Consider the following 20,053-nt stretch of genomic DNA (forward strand, 5'->3'; position numbering starts at 1 on the left):
AAAATAAAGCCTACCTCTCCTCAGAGAAATTCCCCAAAGGAAAAGGCAGCCCCCCACATATAATGACTGTGAGTAAAGATGAAAATACAAACACAGAGATGAAATAGATTTAGCAAAGTGAGGCCCGACTTACTGAACAGACTGAGGATAGGAAAGGTAACTTTGCGGTCAGCACAAAAAACTACAAAAAGACCACGCAGAGGGCGCAAAAGAACCTCCGCACCAACTCACGGTGCAGAGGCGCTCCCTCTGCGTCCCAGAGCTTCCAGCCAGCAAGACAAAAATCAAAATAGCAAGCTGGACAGAAAAATAGCAAACAAAGAAAAACAAGCAGGAACTTAGCTTCTGCTGGGAAGACAGGTCACAAGAACGATCCAGGAGTGAACTAGACCAATACTGGAACATTGACAGGTGGCATGGAGCAATGATCTAAGTGGAGTTAAATAGAGCAGCCAGCTAACGAATTAACCTCGTCACCTGTGGAAGGAAACTCAGAAGCCGAAGTACCATTCATGACCACAGGAGGGAGCTTGACAACAGAATTCGCAACAGTACCCCCCCCTTGAGGAGGGGTCACCGAACTCTCACCAGAGCCCCCAGGACGACCAGGACGAGCCAAATGAAAGGCAAGAACCAGATCGGCAGCATGAACATCGGAGGCAAAGACCCAGGAATTATCTTCCTGACCATAACCCTTCCACTTGACCAGGTACTGGAGTTTCCGTCTCGAAATACGAGAATCCAAAATCTTCTCCACCACATACTCCAACTCCCCCTCAACCAACACCGAGGCAGGAGGATCAATGGATGGCACCACAGGCGCCACGTACCTCCGCAACAACGACCTATGGAATACATTATGGATGGCAAAAGAAGCCGGAAGGGTCAAACGAAAAGACACAGGATTGAGAACCTCAGAAATCCTATACGGACCAATGAAACGAGGCTTGAACATAACGAGACGACAACCAAACCAAATCCCCAACACGAAGTCGGGGACCCACACAGCGCCGGCGGTTAGCGAAACGTTGAGCCTTCTCCTGGGACAATGTTAAATTGTCCACCACATGAGTCCAAATCTGCTGCAACCTATCCACCACAGTATCTACACCAGGACAGTCCGAAGACTCAACCTGCCCTGAAGAGAAACGAGGATGGAAAACAGAATTGCAGAAAAACGGCGAAACCAAAGTAGCCAAGCTGGCCCGATTATTAAGGGCGAACTCAGCCAAAGGCAAAAAGGACACCCAATCATCCTGATCAGCAGAAACAAAGCATCTCAGATATGTTTCCAAAGTCTGATTAGTTCGTTCGGTTTGGCAATTTGTCTGAGGATGGAAAGCAGAGGAAAAAGACAAATCAATGCCCATCCTAGCACAAAAGGATCGCCAAAACCTCGAAACAAACTGGGAACCTCTGTCCGAAACGATGTTCTCCGGAATGCCATGTAAACAAACCACATGCTGGAAAAACAATGGCACCAAATCAGAGGAGGAAGGCAATTTAGACAAGGGTACCAAATGGACCATCTTAGAGAAGCGATCACAAACCACCCAAATGACCGACATCTTTTGAGAGACAGGGAGATCCGAAATAAAATCCATAGAGATAAGCCTCCAGGGCCTCTTCGGGACCGGCAAGGGCAAAAGCAACCCACTGGCACGAGAACAGCAGGGCTTAGCCCGAGCACAAGTCCCACAGGACTGCACAAACGAACGCACATCCCGCGACAAAGACGGCCACCAAAAGGATCTAGCCACCAAATCTCTGGTACCAAAGATTCCAGGATGACCAGCCAACACCGAACAATGAACCTCAGAGATAACTCTACTAGTCCATTTATCAGGGACAAACAGTTTCTCCGCTAGGCAACGGTCAGGTCTATCAGCCTGAAATTTTTGCAGCACCCGCCGCAAATCAGGGGAGATGGCAGACAAAATTACCCCCTCTTTGAGAATACCCACCGGCTCAGGAACACCCGGAGAGTCGGGCACAAAACTCCTTGACAGGGCATCAGCCTTCACATTCTTAGAGCCTGGAAGGTACAAAACCACAAAATCAAAGCAGGAGAAAAATAGCGACCAACGAGCCTGTCTAGGATTCAACCGTTTGGCAGACTCGAGATAAGTCAAATTCTTGTGATCCGTCAAGACCACCACGCGATGCTTGGCTCCTTCAAGCCAATGGCGCCACTCCTCGAATGCCCACTTCATGGCCAACAACTCTCGATTGCCAACATCATAATTGCGCTCAGCCGGCGAAAATTTTCTAGAAAAGGAGGCACATGGTTTCATCACCGAGCCATCAGTAATTCTCTGTGACAAAACAGCCCCTGCTCCAATCTCAGAAGCATCAACCTCGACCTGAAACGGGAGCGAAACATCTGGCTGGCAAAACACAGGGGCAGAAGAAAAACGACGCTTCAACTCCTGAAAAGCTTCCACAGCCGCAGAAGACCAATTGACCACATCAGCACCCTTCTTGGTCAAATCAGTCAACGGTTTAGCAACACTAGAAAAATTACTGATGAAGCGACGATAAAAATTATCAAAGCCCAGGAACATTTGCAGACTCTTCACAGATGTCGGCTGAGTCCAATCATAAATGGCCTGGACTTTAACAGGGTCCATCTCGATAGTAGAAGGGGAAAAAATGAAACCCAAAAATGAAACCTTCTGAACTCCAAAGAGACACTTTGACCCTTTCACAAACAAAGAATTCGCACAAAGGACCTGGAACACCATTCTGACCTGCTTCTCGTGAGACTCCCAATCATCCGAAAAGACCAAAATATCATCCAAATATACAATCAGGAATTTATCCAGGTACTCTCGGAAGATGTCATGCATAAAGGACTGAAATACTGATGGAGCATTGGAAATCCCGAATGGCATAACCAGGTACTCAAAATGGCCCTCGGGCGTATTAAATGCTGTTTTCCATTCATCGCCCTGTTTAATACGCACAAGATTATACGCACCACGAAGATCTATCTTGGTGAACCAACAAGCCCCCTTAATCCGAGCAAATAAATCAGACAGCAGCGGCAAAGGATACTGAAATTTGACTGTGATCTTATTAAGAAGGCGGTAATCAATACAAGGTCTCAAAGAACCATCCTTCTTGGCCACAAAAAAGAACCCAGCTCCCAATGGTGACGACGACGGGCGAATATGACCTTTCTCCAAGGATTCCTTGACATAACTCCGCATAGCGGCGTGCTCTGGCACAGATAAATTGAACAGTCGGCCCTTAGGAAACTTACTACCAGGAATCAAATTGATAGCACAATCGCAATCCCTATGAGGATGTAGGGCACTGGATTTGGGCTCATCAAATACATCCCGGTAATCCGACAAAAACTCTGGGACTTCAGAAGGGGTGGATGATGAAATAGACAAAAATGGAACATCACCATGTACCCCCTGACAACCCCAGCTGGACACAGACATTGATTTCCAATCCAATACTGGATTATGGACCTGTAGCCATGGCAACCCCAAAACGACCACATCATGCAGATTATGCAACACCAAAAAGCGAATATCCTCCTGATGTGCAGGAGCCATGCACATGGTCAATTGGGTCCAATACTGAGGCTTATTCTTGGCCAAAGGCGTAGCATCAATTCCTCTCAATGGAATAGGATACTGCAAGGGCTCCAAGAAAATACCACAGCGCCTGGCAAACTCCAAGTCCATCAAATTCAAGGCAGCGCCTGAATCCACAAATGCCATAACAGAATAGGATGACAAAGAGCAAATCAGAGTAACGGACAAAAGAAATTTCGACTATACCGTACCAATGGTGGCAGACCTAGCGAAACGCTTAGTGCGCTTAGGACAATCGGAGATAGCATGAGTGGAATCACCACAGTAAAAACACAGCCCATTCCGACGTCTGTGTTCTTGCCGTTCAGCTCTGGTCAAAGTCCTACCACATTGCATAGGCTCAGGTCTATGCTCAGATAATACCGCCAAATGGTGCACAGCTTTACGCTCACGCAAGCGTCGATCGATCTGAATGGCCAAAGACATAGACTCATTCAGACCAGCAGGCATGGGAAATCCCACCATGACATCCTTAAGGGCTTCAGAGAGACCCTTTCTGAAAATTGCTGCCAGGGCACACTCATTCCATTGAGTGAGTACAGACCACTTCCTAAACTTGTGACAATATATCTCTACCTCATCCTGACCCTGACACAGAGCCAGCAAGATTTTCTCTGCCTGATCCACTGAATTTGGTTCATCATAAAGCAATCCGAGCGCCAGAAAAAACGCATCAACATCACGCAATGCCGGATCTCCTGGCGCAAGGGAAAATGCCCAGTCTTGAGGGTCGCCACGTAACAAAGAAATAATGATTTTCACTTGTTGAACAGGGTCACCTGAGGAGCCAGGTTTCAGAGCAAGAAACAATTTACAATTATTTTTGAAATTCAGAAACTTAGATCTATCCCCAAAAAACAAATCAGGAATTGGAATCCTAGGCTCTAACATCGGATTCTGAACCACAAAATCTTGAATGTTTTGCACCCTTGCAGTGAGATTATTCATACAAGAGGACAGACCTTGAATGTCCATATCTACACCTGTATCCTGAACCACCCAGAGGTAAAGGGGAAAAGAGAGACAAAACACACTGCAAAGAAAAAAAAATGGTCTCAGAACTTCTCTTATCCCTCTATTGAGATGCATTAATACTTTGGGTCACCTGTACTGTTATGACCTGGTGGGAAGGACAATAATGGACCTGGTGGTTAAGAGCACACTGAATGACCTGATAGTTACAAATAATATAGGACGAGCTCTTAGACGTGGGAACTCTGCTGACCGCAATCCCTAATCCTATCACACACACTAGAAATAGCTGTGGATTGCTCCTAACGCTCCTTATGCAACTCGGCACAGCCTAAGGAACTAGCTAGCCCTGAAGATAGAAAAATAAAGCCTACCTTGCCTCAGAGAAATTTCCCAAAGGAAAAGGCAGCCCCCCACATATAATGACTGTGAGTAAAGATGAAAATACAAACACAGAGATGAAATAGATTTAGCAAAGTGAGGCCCGACTTACTGAACAGACTGAGGATAGGAAAGGTAACTTTGCGGTCAGCACAAAAAACTACAAAAAGACCACGCAGAGGGCGCAAAAGAACCTCCGCACCGACTCACGGTGCGGAGGCGCTCCCTCTGCGTCCCAGAGCTTCCAGCAAGCAAGACAAAAATCAAAATAGCAAGCTGGACAGAAAAATAGCAAACAAAGAAAAACAAGCAGGAACTTAGCTTCTGCTGGGAAGACAGGTCACAAGAACGATCCAGGAGTGAACTAGACCAATACTGGAACATTGACAGGTGGCATGGAGCAATGATCTAAGTATAGTTAAATAGAGCAGCCAGCTAACGAATTAACCTCGTCACCTGTGGAAGGAAACTCAGAAGCTGAAGTACCATTCATGACCACAGGAGGGAGCTTGACAACAGAATTCACAACAATTTTCATGACTGTGAAAATTGTACATTCACACTGAAGGCATCAAAACTATGAATTAACACATGTGGAATTATATACTTAACAAAAAAGTATGAAACTGCTGAAATTATGTCTTATTTTCTAGGTTCTTCAAAGTATCCACCTTTTGCTTTGATGACTGTTTTGCACACTCTTGGCATTCTCTTGATGAGCTTCAAGAGGTAGTCACCGGGAATGGTTTTCACTTTACAGGTGTGCCCTGTCAGGTTTAATAAGTGGGATTTCTTGCCTTATAAATGGTGTTGGGACTATCAGTTGTGTTGAGCAGAAGTCTAGTGGATACACAGCTGATAGTCCTACTGAATAGACTGTTAGGGTATGTTTCCACGTGCAGGAAACGCTGCGTGTCTGACGCTGCATAGAGCCGCAGCGTCAGACACGCAGCGTTCAGATGTTACAGCATAGTGGAGGGGATTGAATGAAATCCCGTCTCCACTATGCGTGGTAACACGCACGCGGCGGCCCTGCGACTCCGGACATGCTGCACGTCTTTTCAGATCGCAGCATGTCCGTATATCTTGCGGCGACGCTGCGTCGCCGCAAGATATAGCACAGGGCCCTATGCGATGGGCGCGATGATGCCGGATGTGTGCTGTGAACACATCCGGCATCATCGCATCCCAGAATGGGGCGGGGCTTAGCGCAGAGCGGCAAAGCCGCTCCGACGATACCGCCGGCCATCCTGAAAGTGGACACATACCCTCAGACTTTGTATTATGGCAAGAAAAAGCAGCTAAGTAAAGAAAAACAAGTGGCCATCATTACTTTAAGAAATGAAGGTCAGTCAGGAAATTGGGAAAACTTTGAAAGTGTCCCCAAGTGCAGTTGCAAAAACCATCAAGCGCTACAAAGAAACTGGCTCACATGAGGACTGCCCCAGGAAAGGAAGATCTCTGCTTCTGAGGATAAGTTTATCCGAGTCAACAGCCTCAGAATTTGCAGGTTAACAGCAGCTCAGATTAGAGACCAGGTTATTGCCACACAGAGTTCTAGCAGCAGACACATCTCTACAACAACTGTTAAGAGGAGATTTTGTGCAGCAGGCCTTCATAGTAAAATAGCTGCTAGTAAATCACTGCTAAGGACAGGCAACAAACAGAAGAGACTTGTCTGGGCTAAAGAACACAAGGAATGGACATTAGACCAGTGGAAATCTGTGCTTTGGTCTGATGAGTCCAAATTTCAGATCTTTGGTTACAACCACCGTGTCTTTGTGTGACGCAGAAAAGGTGAACGGATGGACTCTACATGCCTGGTTCCCACCGTGAAGCATGGAGGAAGAGGTGTGATGGTGTGGGGGTGGTTTGCTGTTGACACTGTTGGGGATTTATTCAAAATTGAAGGCATACAGAACCAGCATGGCTACCAAAACATCTTGCAGTGGCATGCTATTTCATCTGGTTTGCGTTTAGTTGGACCATCATTTATTTTTCAACAGGACAATGACCCCAAACACACCTCCAGGCTGTGTAAGGGCTATTTGACCAAGAAGGAGAGTGATGGGGTGCTACGCCAGACCTGAACCCAATCGAGATGGTTTGGGGTGAGCTGGACCGCAGAGTGAAGGCAAAAGAGCCAACAAGGGCTAAGCCTCTCTGGGAACTCTTTCAAAATTGTTGGAAGACCATTTCCGGTGACTACCTCCTGAAGCTCATCAAGAGAATGCCATGGGTGTGCAAAGCAGTCATCAAAGCAAAAAGTGGCTACTTTGAAGAACCTAGAATATAAGACATATTTTCAGTTGTTTCACACTTTTTTGTTAAGTATATAATTCCACATGTGTTAATTCATAGTTTTGATGCTTTCAGTGTGAATGTACCATTTTCATAGTCCTGAAAATACAGAAAAATCTTTAAATGAGCAGGTGTGTCCAAACTTTTGGTCTGTACTGTATGTGGAGGGAGACCAGGGCGTGATCGAGCATTATATGACAGCCACAACTACGGCTCTGGCTCCCCCTTCAGGTACACCCGGCTTCAAAAACATTGTGACACTGCCGAAATGCTTCAGAGCATGACTTTATTGCTTCAGCCAATGTCTGACACTGGGAGAAGAGATGGGAGCTCCCTGGTGGACACAGGGAAGGAGAGTTCAGCTCGTTTTGTTGTCTTCTATAGCTGTCTGCTATCGAAATTTAACTGAAAGGGAACAACGACAACACCTTTAGGCTATGTGCACACGTTGCGGGTTTTGCTGCGGATCCACGGCTGATTTGACGCTGCGGATCTGCAGCTGTTTTCCAAGCGTTTACAGTACCATGTAAATGTATGGAAAACAAAATCCGCAGTGCCCATGCTGTGGAAAAAACGCGTGGAAACGCAGCAGTGTTTTTTCTGCAGCATGTCAATTCTTTGTGCGGATTCAGCAGCGTTTTACAACGGCTCCATAATAGGAATCCGCAGGTGTAAAACCGCATGTGGAATCCACACAAAAAACGCACAAAAACTTCGGTTAATCCGTGGCAAATCCGCGGGTAATCTGTAGTGCGGTTTAAATGTGGATTTTGCAAACACAGTGTGGAAAAATCCGCACACCAATCCGCAACGTGTGCACATAGGCTTAATGCATTATGTGTTAAGCTAAAGAATGCTACATCTGTAACATCAGAGGTAAATGTGAAAGTGAAAAATTATTCCTGAAACATTTCAACAAGTGATTATTGTGCAAATCAGTAACAATAAACAATAATTAATTAATGACTGGACAAAAATTAGAAATTATATGTGACATGTAGATTAGACTGAAATACAGTTTATTCCATAAGATTTTTAATAGAACCATGGCTTTATCTGTTTATAATTATCATAATTCAACACCCGGAAAATGAGAACTTACCTGAGAATCCATCATTGCAAGTACAGGTGTAATTTCCTATTGTGTTACTGCAGGTTGTATTAGGTGAGCAGATATCATAGGCTTCACATTCATTAATATCATCACAGTGGATTCCATCACCTAATTAATATAAAATATTTTATACTTAATAAGAACTCTTCGTCAACTTTGTGACGTTGAACTAGACACAGAATGTAATAGTAGCCTCAGAGTAAGTTAAAATATTTTTTTCTGTATTCTGCAGCTCTGTTGTGCAGATATTGGCAATCAAATGCAACATCTCTAATGAGACCCACAAGTATAACTGGGGCTTAATAGTATTCCTCTTCTCATATGGGCTGAAAGTACCTTCTGGGCCCCCTATACCCCAGGGTCCGGGTGCGGCTGTAACCCATGCACCTATTAGGCTATGTAGACACGTTCAGGATTTTTAGCATTTTTTTAGCCGTTTTCCACCGAAAAAAAACGCTAAAAAATGCTTACATAATCACCCCATCATTTTTAATGCATTCCGCATTTTTTGTGCACATACTGCGTTTTTTCCCGCAGCGGAATCGCATTCTGGAAAAAAACGCAGCATGTTCATTCTTTGTGCGGAATCGCGGGGATTCTGCACACATAGGAATGCATTGATCTTCTTACTTCCCACATGGGGCTATGCCCACCATGCGGGAAGTAAGTGGATCATGTGCAGTTGGTACCCAGGCCCTAGGAACCATATACCTGTTAAAAAAGAATTAAAATAAAAAATTGTGATATTCTCACCTTCCGGTGGCCCCTGCAGCCTTCCTGCTCCTTGTGATGCTCCCGTTCCCAGTAATGCCTTACGATAATGACCTGTGATGACATAGTGGTCTCGAGAGACCGCTACGTCATCTGGGATCATTGCCGCGAGGCATTACTGGGAACGGGAGCCTCTGGGAGCATCGCGAGGAGGGGGGAGGCAACGATGGACGCCGGAAGGTGAGAATATCACGATTTTTTATTTTTTTAAGATTCTATCTTTTTACTATTGTCTCATGCAGATTCTCTGTTGCTCTGTAGCCATGACTTCATTGCTTCAGCCAATGACTGACAATGGGAGCAGAGGTGGGAACTCACGGGTGGACACAGGGAAGGAGAGTTCAGCTCAGTTTGTTTTCTTCTATTGCCGTCTGCTTTCGAAATGTAACTGAAAGGGAACAACCCCTTTACTGCATTATGTGTTAAGCTAAAGAATGCTACATCTGTAACATCAGAGGTAAATGTGAAAGTGAAAAATTATTCCTGAAACATTTCAACAAGTGATTATTGTGCAAATCAGAAACAAGTATGAATTAGTGACTGGACACAAATTAGAGATCATGTATGACATGTCAATAAGCCAGAACAACAGATTATTCCATCAGATATTTAATAGAACCATGGATTTATCTGTTTATAATTATTAGAATTCAATACCTGGAAAAAGAGAACTCACCTGAGAATCCATCATTACAAGCACAGGTGTAATTTCCTATTGTGTTAGTGCAGGTTGCATTAGGTGAGCAGGAATTATTGGTCTCACATTCATCAATATCCTCACAGTGAATTCCATCACCTAATTAATAAAAAATGTTTTACAGTTAAAAACAACTTTTCACCAACTTTGTCACATTGAACTAGATGCGAAATGTGATAGTAGCCTCAGAGTAAATTAAAAAAAATTTTTTTTTTTTTTAAATTTGTCACTTTGTTGTACAGATATTAACAAACAAATGATTTGGCACCTAATGAGATCATTTTCATTGATACCAAGTTGTTGTTATTACAGAGCTGTCAGTGGGGGACATGAACTTTTTCCCTATGGAGTACATTGCCCAATCATAAGCAAAGAGTAATGCATCACAGAAAAAGAACACACCCCACAATAGCTTAACCCCTTATCATCCAATGACGGACACAGTCCGGCATTAGACGCTTCGCCCTGTTTGGCGCAGGCTCTGACGATGAGCCCGCACCTTTTCCTGCACATGACAGCTGATCTGATCAGCTGACATGTGCCTGCAACAGCCGCGAGTGGAATCGCAATTCACCCAAGGCTGTTAACATGTTAAGTGCTGCTGTCAAACGCTGACAGCGGCTTTTAACATGCACGCACAGGAAGCACCTCATCCCATCGGCACCCGTGTTACATGACCGAGGGTCGCAGATGGGTTGGCATGACAACTTGGGGTCAGCAGGAGACCACTGTGGTTGTCATTGCTCAGTTTGAACTGCTAGCACTTTATTTTAGAAAGAAGGAGTTAAATATTCTTTATAAGACCTAATATATTATTTTTCTATCTCAAAAGAGCATGATGTTACCTTTCTACGGCACAGCAGTATATCAAAGTGTTATTTAACATGTACATCTAAGGTCACCTGTTTGCTTTTGACACCCATTAATAAGTACACCTCATTGTATGCATATTAGTCAGGATACTTATGTAGAAGACTGTCAGTAACTGCACTTTACCAAACAGTTACATGGATCGTCCAATACTGGACAACTCTTCTTAACTTCTAATGAGGGTTCATATGGACTCTAAAACACATCTTTATGTCTTGAATCATTGATCTCCTGACATCCATGTGACATTATGTGACCGCTGCAGCCAATCACTAGCCTTTTTAATTACATCAGAGCAGACGTTTGCTCTCTTTAGCAGTTAGGAACGGATTGTGCAGGGTCTACATTTGGACTTTAAGCTCCTTTCAGAAAGGCCGTACTGGGCCTCTGGCCCTTGGGGGAGGCCGCCATGATAGGGTGACGTGGGACAATAGGGAGCTCGTAGGAAGTTGGGGGGTTATAGGGTTAACAGAAGCTAAAAGGAGGGACGGAGTTTTTTGAATTTGAAAAAGGAAGGAGGGGTCGGAGACAGGGCAGGGGGGGCTATATAAAAGGGAGTGGCCACGTGGAGGGGGCAACCATTTGGGTACTCACCAGCCACAGAAGAGAAGCTCCTTGTACCCAAGCGATGGATGTCGAGGCCTTGCTTCAGCAGCTCCGGGTGGAAGCAGCCGCCCAAGGGACGGATTGGCTGCAGGCTTCTGTGAACAGCCTGCTTCAGGGGTCGGTAACCGGAGCCTCCATCGCCCCTCCAGCAGGACCCCGGCCGCGGAGGTCTCGGCCTCCGGCGCGCCTTAGTCCTGAGGCTACCCCCCGGTGTGTTTAATAGGGGGTAATCCTCTGTCGCAGGAAAGGGGGAGGTGGCCGTTACTCCGGGGTGTCATAAGGTAAGGTAAATGGTTTTATACTAGAGCTCACATTAGTCACGGATACCCGTTGTCATGTCTTTGACCTTCTATTTAGTGGGACACAAAGCCGAGGTGACAACACGCGGTGCCAGGAAATAAAATGTTTCATTTTCTGACACCAGCTCTCGTCTTATGGGAAGAATAAAGAGAAATCTACTGCAAGCTCTCACTGATATCAGTGCCGCTGATAGTGACAAAGCTACTTGTATACCAAAGAGACAATTTAATGTAATTATTCATTTGCTTACCTGAGAATCCATCCTTACAAGTACAGATTAAACTTCCTATTGTGTTAGTGCAGGTTGCATTAGGTGAGCAGATATTACTGGTCTCACATTCATCAATATCATCACAGTGGGTCTCGTTACCTGATCAATATAAAAGGTTTAAGAGTTTTCAGAGGATACAACAATGCAGGTATATCTGAAAATAAAAAAATATACTACTGAAACATATGACTTGTTAATTTGCAAGACACGATCAATACGTCTACAATCACTTGACATACAGTTAGGGCCAGAAATATTTGGACAGTGACACAATTTTCGCGAGTTGGGCTCTGCATGCCACCACATTGGATTTGAAATGAAACCTCTACAACAGAATTCAAGTGCAGATTGTAACGTTTAATTTGAAGGGTTGAACAAAAATATCTGATAGAAAATGTAGGAATTGTACACATTTCTTTACAAACACTCCACATTTTAGGAGGTCAAAAGTAATTGGACAAATAAACATAACCCAAACAAAATATTTTTATTTTCAATATTTTGTTGCAAATCCTTTGGAGGCAATCACTGCCTTAAGTCTGGAACCCATGGACATCACCAAACGCTGGGTTTCCTCCTTCTTAATGCTTTGCCAGGCCTTTACAGTCGCAGCCTTCAGGTCTTGCTTGTTTGTGGGTCTTTCCGTCTTAAGTCTGGATTTGAGCAAGTGAAATGCATGCTCAATTCGGTTTAGATCTGGAGATTGACTTGGCCATTGCAGAATGTTCCACTTTTTGGCACTCATTAACTCCTGGGTAGCTTTGGCTGTATGCTTGGGGTCATTGTCCATCTGTACTATGAAGCGCCGTCCAATCAACTTTGCAGCATTTGGCTGAATCTGGGCTGAAAGTATATCCCGGTACACTTCAGAATTCATCCGGCTACTCTTGTCTGCTCTTATGTCATCAATAAACACAAGTGACCCAGTGCCATTGAAAGCCATGCATGCCCATGCCATCACGTTGCCTCCACCATGTTTTACAGAGGATGTGGTGTGCCTTGGATCATGTGCCGTTCCCTTTCTTCTCCAAACTTTTTTCTTCCCATCATTCTGGTACAGGTTGATCTTTGTCTCATCTGTCCATAGAATACTTTTCCAGAACTGAGCTGGCTTCTTGAGGTGTTTTTCTGCAAATTTAACTCTGGCCTGTCTATTTTTGGTATTGATGAATGGTTTGCATCTAGATGTGAACCCTTTGTATTTACTGTCATGGAGTCTTCTCTTTACTGTTGACTTAGAGACAGATACACCTACTTCACTGGGAGTGTTCTGGACTTCAGTTGATGTTGTGAACGGGTTCTTCTTCACCAAATTAAGTATGCGGCGATCATCCACCACTAGAGTTGAGCGACCTTGACCTTTTTAGAGTCGAGCCGGGTTTCGCGAAACCCGACTATCTCAAAAGTCGGGTCGAGTGAAATCGGCCGATTATGACGTAAAGTCGGGATCGACCGAAACACGAAACCCAATGCAAGTCAATGGGGCAGCATAGTCGGCAGTGAGTGGGGGCCAGGAAAACACCTAGAGTGCCCATTTTAATGTCAAAACCATCCATTCTTCTTAATGAAGCTTGTCAAGCGTAATTTACCTTATAATAATTGGAAGGCATTTGAAATTGGGGGTCATTTGGCTAAAGTTGTGTGGGGTAGGGCTGGTTCAAGTAATTAGTGGGCCCAGGAAATCTGGACCACGTCACGGCAGTGGAGCAAGGAGAGGTAAGTATTTCAACTTTGCAAGTGCTGTGATCCTGAGCAAGCAGGGGGGGCCCACTTGTTGGCATTGGCACTGGCACAGGGCCCCTCAAAGTACAGCGGTGTGTTTGCACGGCGGGGGCGCCTCCCACCGGCAGCAACACTTTTGCGTACTATGAGAGGCCCTGTGCCAGTGACGTCGCCAACTAGTATTCCTCCCCCCACCTGATGAAGGAACCTGCACTTTCATCTGCACCTTCCTCTTTGTCCCCGTGTAAGGTGGTATGGTATGCGGGAAGAGCAACCTGACTTTCAGCAGGGTCACAATGTTGTTGTGTAGCATGCACGGGGAATGTTGCGTTATGGGTCAATGTACCAGCAGACTCATCTATCACTGGCTGGGCAATGGGCACGATGAAGTGGAAACACAGATATAGGCCCAAAGAATAAAGTGGGCTAAATGCAGTTCAAAATTGGTAACACAGGAATAACCAGGGGGCATTGCAGTGGAGGACAACTGGAATGAGAGGCTGACACAGAGAGTAGGGCCAAATCAGTAAGTAGTCGAAATGCAGTTCAAAATTGGCAACCGTAGTAAACAGGCGGCACAGCTTTGTTCAGTGGAGGAGAACAGCAAGGAGTGGCAGACACCGATAGTAGGCCCCAAACCAACTAGTACGCCAAATGCAGTTGTTCCGTTTCACCACAATTTAATGAGAGCCGGAAGATCGAAGCTCAGGAAAGGCAACCTGGAGAACACCTTGGAGTGGAACACACCATCTCTCTACACCCCATACCCAATTTGTAGGCCCAATGCAGCGTAGTTTCCAACAACTACTAAACGAGAGCATGATGATCGAAGCATTGGCGAGGAAACCTGGGGAACACCTTGGAGTGGAACACACCATCTCTCTACACCCCATACCCAATTTGTAGGCCTAATGCAGCGTAGTTTCCAACAACTACTAAACGAGAGCATGATGATCGAAGCATTGGCGAGGAAACCTGGGGAACACCTTGGAGTGGAACACACCATCTCTCTACACCCCATACCCAATTTGTAGGCCTAATGCAGCGTAGTTTCCAACAACTACTAAACGAGAGCATGATGATCGAAGCATTGGCGAGGAAACCTGGGGAACACCTTGGAGTGGAACACACCATCTCTCTACACCCCATACCCAATTTGTAGGCCTAATGCAGCGTAGTTTCCAACAACTACTAAACGAGAGCATGATGATCGAAGCATTGGCGAGGAAACCTGGGGAACACCTTGGAGTGGAATACACCATCTCTCTACACCCCATACCCAATTTGTAGGCCTAATGCAGCGTAGTTTCCAAGAACTACTAAACGAGAGCCGGAAGATCGAAGCTCAGGAAAGGCAACCTGGGGAACACCTTGGAGTGTAACACACCCTCTCTCTACACCCCATACCCAATTTGAAGGCCTAATGCAGCGTAGTTTCCAACAACTACTAAACGAGAGCCGGAAGATCGAAGCTCAGGAAAGGCAACCTGGGGAACACCTTGGAGTGTAACAAACCCTCTCTCTACACCCCATACCCAATTTGTAGGCCTAATGCAGCGTAGTTTTCGACAACTACTAAACGAGAGCATGAAGATCGAAGCTCAGGAAAGGCAACCTGGGGAACACCTTGGAGTGTAACACACCCTCTCTCTACACCCCATACCCAATTTGAAGGCCTAATGCAGTGTAGTTTCCAAGAACTACTAAACGAGAGCCGGAAGATCGAAGCTCAGGAAAGGCAACCTGGGGAACACCTTGGAGTGGAACACACCATCTCTCTACACCCCATACCCAATTTGAAGGCCTAATGCAGCGTAGTTTCCAACAACTACTAAACGAGAGCCGGAAGATCGAAGCTCAGGAAAGGCAACCTGGGGAACACCTTGGAGTGTAACACAACGTCTCTCTACACCACGGAAGGGCTGATTCTTAGGAAGGAAGGCTGTTGGAAATAAGCATTGCGCGTCCGAGGGTGATTATATTCTTATTAGGTATATACTCGCCCTCGGACGCGCCCTGCTTCTTTATTTGGAATGAATGTTTATTTGCAATGTGGTGTTGACTTTCTCTATTATTTTGGTAATTAATGATTTTATTATTTTCATTGTTTTGCATCTTCTCGGCAATAATATAAAGAAGACGCGACAGGACAACACTCGGTGGATGCCATATCTGTGTTTTCAATTTAAAAAACCTTTCAGTTAACTACTTGCAGGAGAAAGTAATTATAGCTGGTGGCCATTTTTAGTACTGTACCAGATTTTAGTTGTGTGTTTGTTTTTAATGTTAAAATGTCTGCATTTGATATCTCACCAGTATTTTCTTTTTTATAAGCAAAATACGTTTTTTCTTATTTTATGATGTTGGTTCAAGGGGTACACGGGCAGCAGTAGACAGGTCAGTGGAGGCCTAGTGGAAGGAGGGACCGCAGACAGGCTTCGAAGCCCTAACATAATAAATTGGGCTGCCTGTAGGCAATTTAAAATTGGTTCCAGGGGAACACGGGCAGCAGTAGACAGGTCAGTGGAGGCCTAGAGGAAGGAGGGACCGCAGATGCGCCAATGTTTCCCCCATACCAAATTTGTAGGCCTAATGCAGTGTAGTTTCCAACAACTACTAAACGAGAGCCGGAATATCGAAGCTCAGGAAAGGCAACCTGGGGAACACCTTGGAGTGGAACACACCATCTCTCTACACCCCATACCCAATTTGAAGGCCTAATGCAGCGTAGTTTCCAACAACTACTAAACGAGAGCCGGAAGATCGAAGCTCAGGAAAGGCAACCTGGGGAACATCTTGGAGTGGAACACACCATCTCTCTACACCCCATACCCAATTTGAAGGCCTAATGCAGCGTAGTTTCCAACAACTACTAAACGAGAGCCGGAAGATCGAAGCTCAGGAAAGGCAACCTGGGGAACACCTTGGAGTGTAACACAACGTCTCTCTACACCACGGAAGGGCTGATTCTTAGGAAGGAAGGCTGTTGGAAATAAGCATTGCGCGTCCGAGGGTGATTATATTCTTATTAGGTATATACTCGCCCTCGGACGCCCCCTGCTTCTTTATTTGGAATGAATGTTTATTTGCAATGTGGTTTTGACTTACTCTATTTTTTTGGTAACTAATGATTTTATTATTTTCATTGTTTTGCATCTTCTTGGCAATAATATAAAGAAGACGCGACAGGACAACACTCGGTGGATGCCATATCTGTGTTTAAAATTGAAAAAACCTTTCAGTTAACTACTTGCAGGAGAAAGTAATTATAGCTGGTGGCCATTTTTAGTACTGTACCAGATTTTAGTTGTGTGTTTGTTTTTAATGTTAAAATGTCTGCATTTGATATCTCACCAGTATTTTCTTTTTTATAAGCAAAATACTTATTTTTATATTTTCTGATGTTGGTTCCAGGGGTACACGGGCAGCAGTGGTGTGGTCAGTGGAGGCCTAGTGGAAGGAGTGACCACAGACAGGCATCGAAGGCCTAAAATAATAACACATGGCTGTAGGCAATTTTAAATTGGTTCCAGGGGTACACAGGCAGCAGTGCCCTGGTCAGTGTAGTAGTAGTTGAAAGAATGGACCGCAGACAGGCATCGAAGGCCTAAAATAAAAAAATTGGGCTGGCTGTAGGCAATTTTAAATTGGTTCCAGGGGTACACGGGCAGCAGTGGTGTGGTCAGTGGAGGCCTAGTGGAAGGAGTGACCGCAGACAGGCATCGAAGGCCTAAAATAATAACACATGGCTGTAGGCAATTTTAAATTGGTTCCAGGGGTACACGGGCAGCAGTGGTGTGGTCAGTGGAGGCCTAGTGGAAGGAGTGACCACAGACAGGCATCGAAGGCCTAACATAACAAAAATGTCAATACAATGGTATTGTCAGTGGCAGGCATTGAAGGATGTCAGCGCATAGACTAAACATTGGTGGAGCTGTGAGATAATTTTGCAAGTGGTAGAGCACTGTTTGAGCTGGGGTGGGGGAAAACTGTCTTGTGGCCGGCGGTACAGGCCCAGGGCCCCTCATATTACAACGGTGTGTCTGACGTTGGGTGCGCACCACCACCGCCAGAGACACTTTATTGTACTAGGAGGGACCCAGTGGCAGTGCCGTCGACCAAAAGCGGGCTCACCCACCTCTTCAGACAAACTGCACTCTCACGGGTGCTGTCGCCAAGTGTCGATACCACGGCCCCGTGTGGGGAGTTTGGCCATTTAGTGAGGTGTAAACATGTCGTATGCTGGACAATCAGGTGCAGAAAATTACGAGATTGGAAAAGGCATTCAGAATAGTCCACAGGCAAGACCTTTTCATAGGAAAGCTAGGTGTCAGCCGGGCAAGGTGGGGCAAAAGATTTCGAAATCCAGTTGTGGTTCATTTTAATGAAGGTTAGATCATCTACATTTTGGGTAGCCAGACGAGTCCTTTTTTCTGTTAGTATTGAACCTGCAGCACTGAATACTCTTTCTGATAGGACACTTGCTGCCGGGCAAGCAAGCTCCTGCAATGCATATTCTGCCAATTCTGGCCAGGTGTCTAATTTGGATGCCCAGTAATCAAATGGGAATGACGGTTGAGGGAGAACGTCGATAAGGGATGAAAAATAGTTTGTAACCATACTGGACAAATGTTGTCTCCTGTCACTTTGAATTGATGCTGCAGTACCTGTCCTGTCTGCGGTCATAGCAAAATCACTCCACAACCTGGTCAGAAAACCCTTCTGGCCAACGCCACTTCTGATTTCTGCCCCTCTAACTCCTCTGGTCTGCTGGCCCCTGCAGCTCGTGTGAGAACGATCACGGGCGCTGTGTGCAGGGAATGCCAGAAGCAAACGGTCAACAAGAGTTGATTGTTTGGTTGCTAATATTAGTTCCAAGTTCTCATGTGGCATTATATTTTGCAATTTGCCTTTATAGCGAGGATCAAGGAGGCAGGCCAACCAGTAATCGTCATCATTCATCATTTTAGTTATGCGTGTGTCCCTTTTGAGGATACGTAAGGCATAATCCGCCATGTGGGCCAAAGTTCCAGTTCTCAAATCTGCGGTTGTGCTTGGTTGAGGGGCAGTTTCAGGCAAATCAATGTCACTTGTGTCCCTCAAAAAACCAGAACCCGGCCTTGCCGCGCCACCAATTTCCAGTGGCCCCGGAAAAGCTTCCTCATTAAAAATATAATCATCCCCATCATCCTCCTCGTCCTCCTCCTCCTCTTCGCCCGCTACCTCGTCCTGTACACTGCCCTGGCCAGACAATGGCTGACTGTCATCAAGGCTTTCCTCTTCCTCAGCTGCAGACGCCTGATCCTTTATGTGCGTCAAACTTTGCATCAGCAGACGCATTAGGGGGATGCTCATGCTTATTATGGCGTTGTCTGCACTAACCAGCCGTGTGCATTCCTCAAAACACTGAAGGACTTGACACATGTCTTGAATCTTCGACCACTGCACACCTGACAACTCCATGTCTGCCATCCTACTGCCTGCCCGTGTATGTGTATCCTCCCACAAAAACATAACAGACCGCCTCTGTTCACACAGTCTCTGAAGCATGTGCAGTGTTGAGTTCCACCTTGTTGCAACGTCTATGATTAGGCGATGCTGGGGAAGGTTCAAAGAACGCTGATAGGCCTGCATACGGCTGGAGTGTACGGGCGAACGGCGGATATGTGAGCAAAGTCCACGCACTTTGAGGAGCAGGTCGGATAACCCCGGATAACTTTTCAGGAAGCACTGCACCACCAGGTTTAAGGTGTGAGCCAGGCAAGGAATGTGTTTCAGTTGGGAAAGGGAGATGGCAGCCATGAAATTCCTTCCGTTATCACTCACTACCTTGCCTGCCTCAAGATCTACAGTGCCCAGCCACGACTGCGTTTCTTTCTGCAAGAACTCGGACAGAACTTCCGCGGTGTGTCTGTTGTCGCCCAAACACTTCATAGCCAATACAGCCTGCTGACGTTTGCCAGTAGCTGCCCCATAATGGGAGACCTGGTGTGCAACAGTGGCAGCTGCGGATGGAGTGGTTGTGCGACTGCGGTCTGTGGACGAGCTCTCGCTTCTGCAGGAGGACGAAGAGGAGGAGGAGGGGGTGCGAACAGCTACAGCCAATTGTTTCCTAGACCGTGGGCTAGGCAGAACTGTCCCAAACTTGCTGTCCCCTGTGGACCCTGCATCCACCACATTTACCCAGTGTGCCGTGATTGACACGTAACATCCCTGGCCATGCCTACTGGTCCATGCATCTGTTGTCAGGTGCACCTTTGTGCTCACAGATTGCCTGAGTGCATGGACGATGCGCTCTTTAACATGCTGGTGGAGGGCTGGGATGCCTTTTCTGGAAAAAAAGTGTCGACTGGGTAGCTCGTAGCGTGGTACAGCGTAGTCCATCAGGGCTTTGAAAGCTTCGCTTTCAACTAACCGGTAGGGCATCATCTCTAACG

General features: G+C 45.8%; 1 protein-coding gene across 3 annotated transcripts in view; it reads right to left on the reverse strand.

Annotated features, from left to right (window-relative positions):
• LOC138638071 (mucin-4-like) overlaps positions 1-20,053 on the reverse strand; it is a 369,132-nt gene that overhangs the window by 187,187 nt on the left and 161,892 nt on the right. For all 3 annotated transcript variants that reach the window (XM_069727053.1, XM_069727055.1, XM_069727054.1), the window contains exons 55-57: positions 11,874-11,993; positions 9,827-9,946; positions 8,368-8,487 (exon numbers count right to left, since the gene is read on the reverse strand). In XM_069727053.1, the coding sequence (XP_069583154.1) occupies positions 8,368-8,487; positions 9,827-9,946; positions 11,874-11,993 (360 nt within the window). The remainder of the gene's footprint in view (positions 1-8,367; positions 8,488-9,826; positions 9,947-11,873; positions 11,994-20,053) is intronic.

Source organism: Ranitomeya imitator, chromosome 5, assembly GCF_032444005.1.
Source record: "Ranitomeya imitator isolate aRanImi1 chromosome 5, aRanImi1.pri, whole genome shotgun sequence".
In the NCBI taxonomy this organism is placed as follows: Eukaryota; Metazoa; Chordata; class Amphibia; order Anura; family Dendrobatidae; genus Ranitomeya; species Ranitomeya imitator.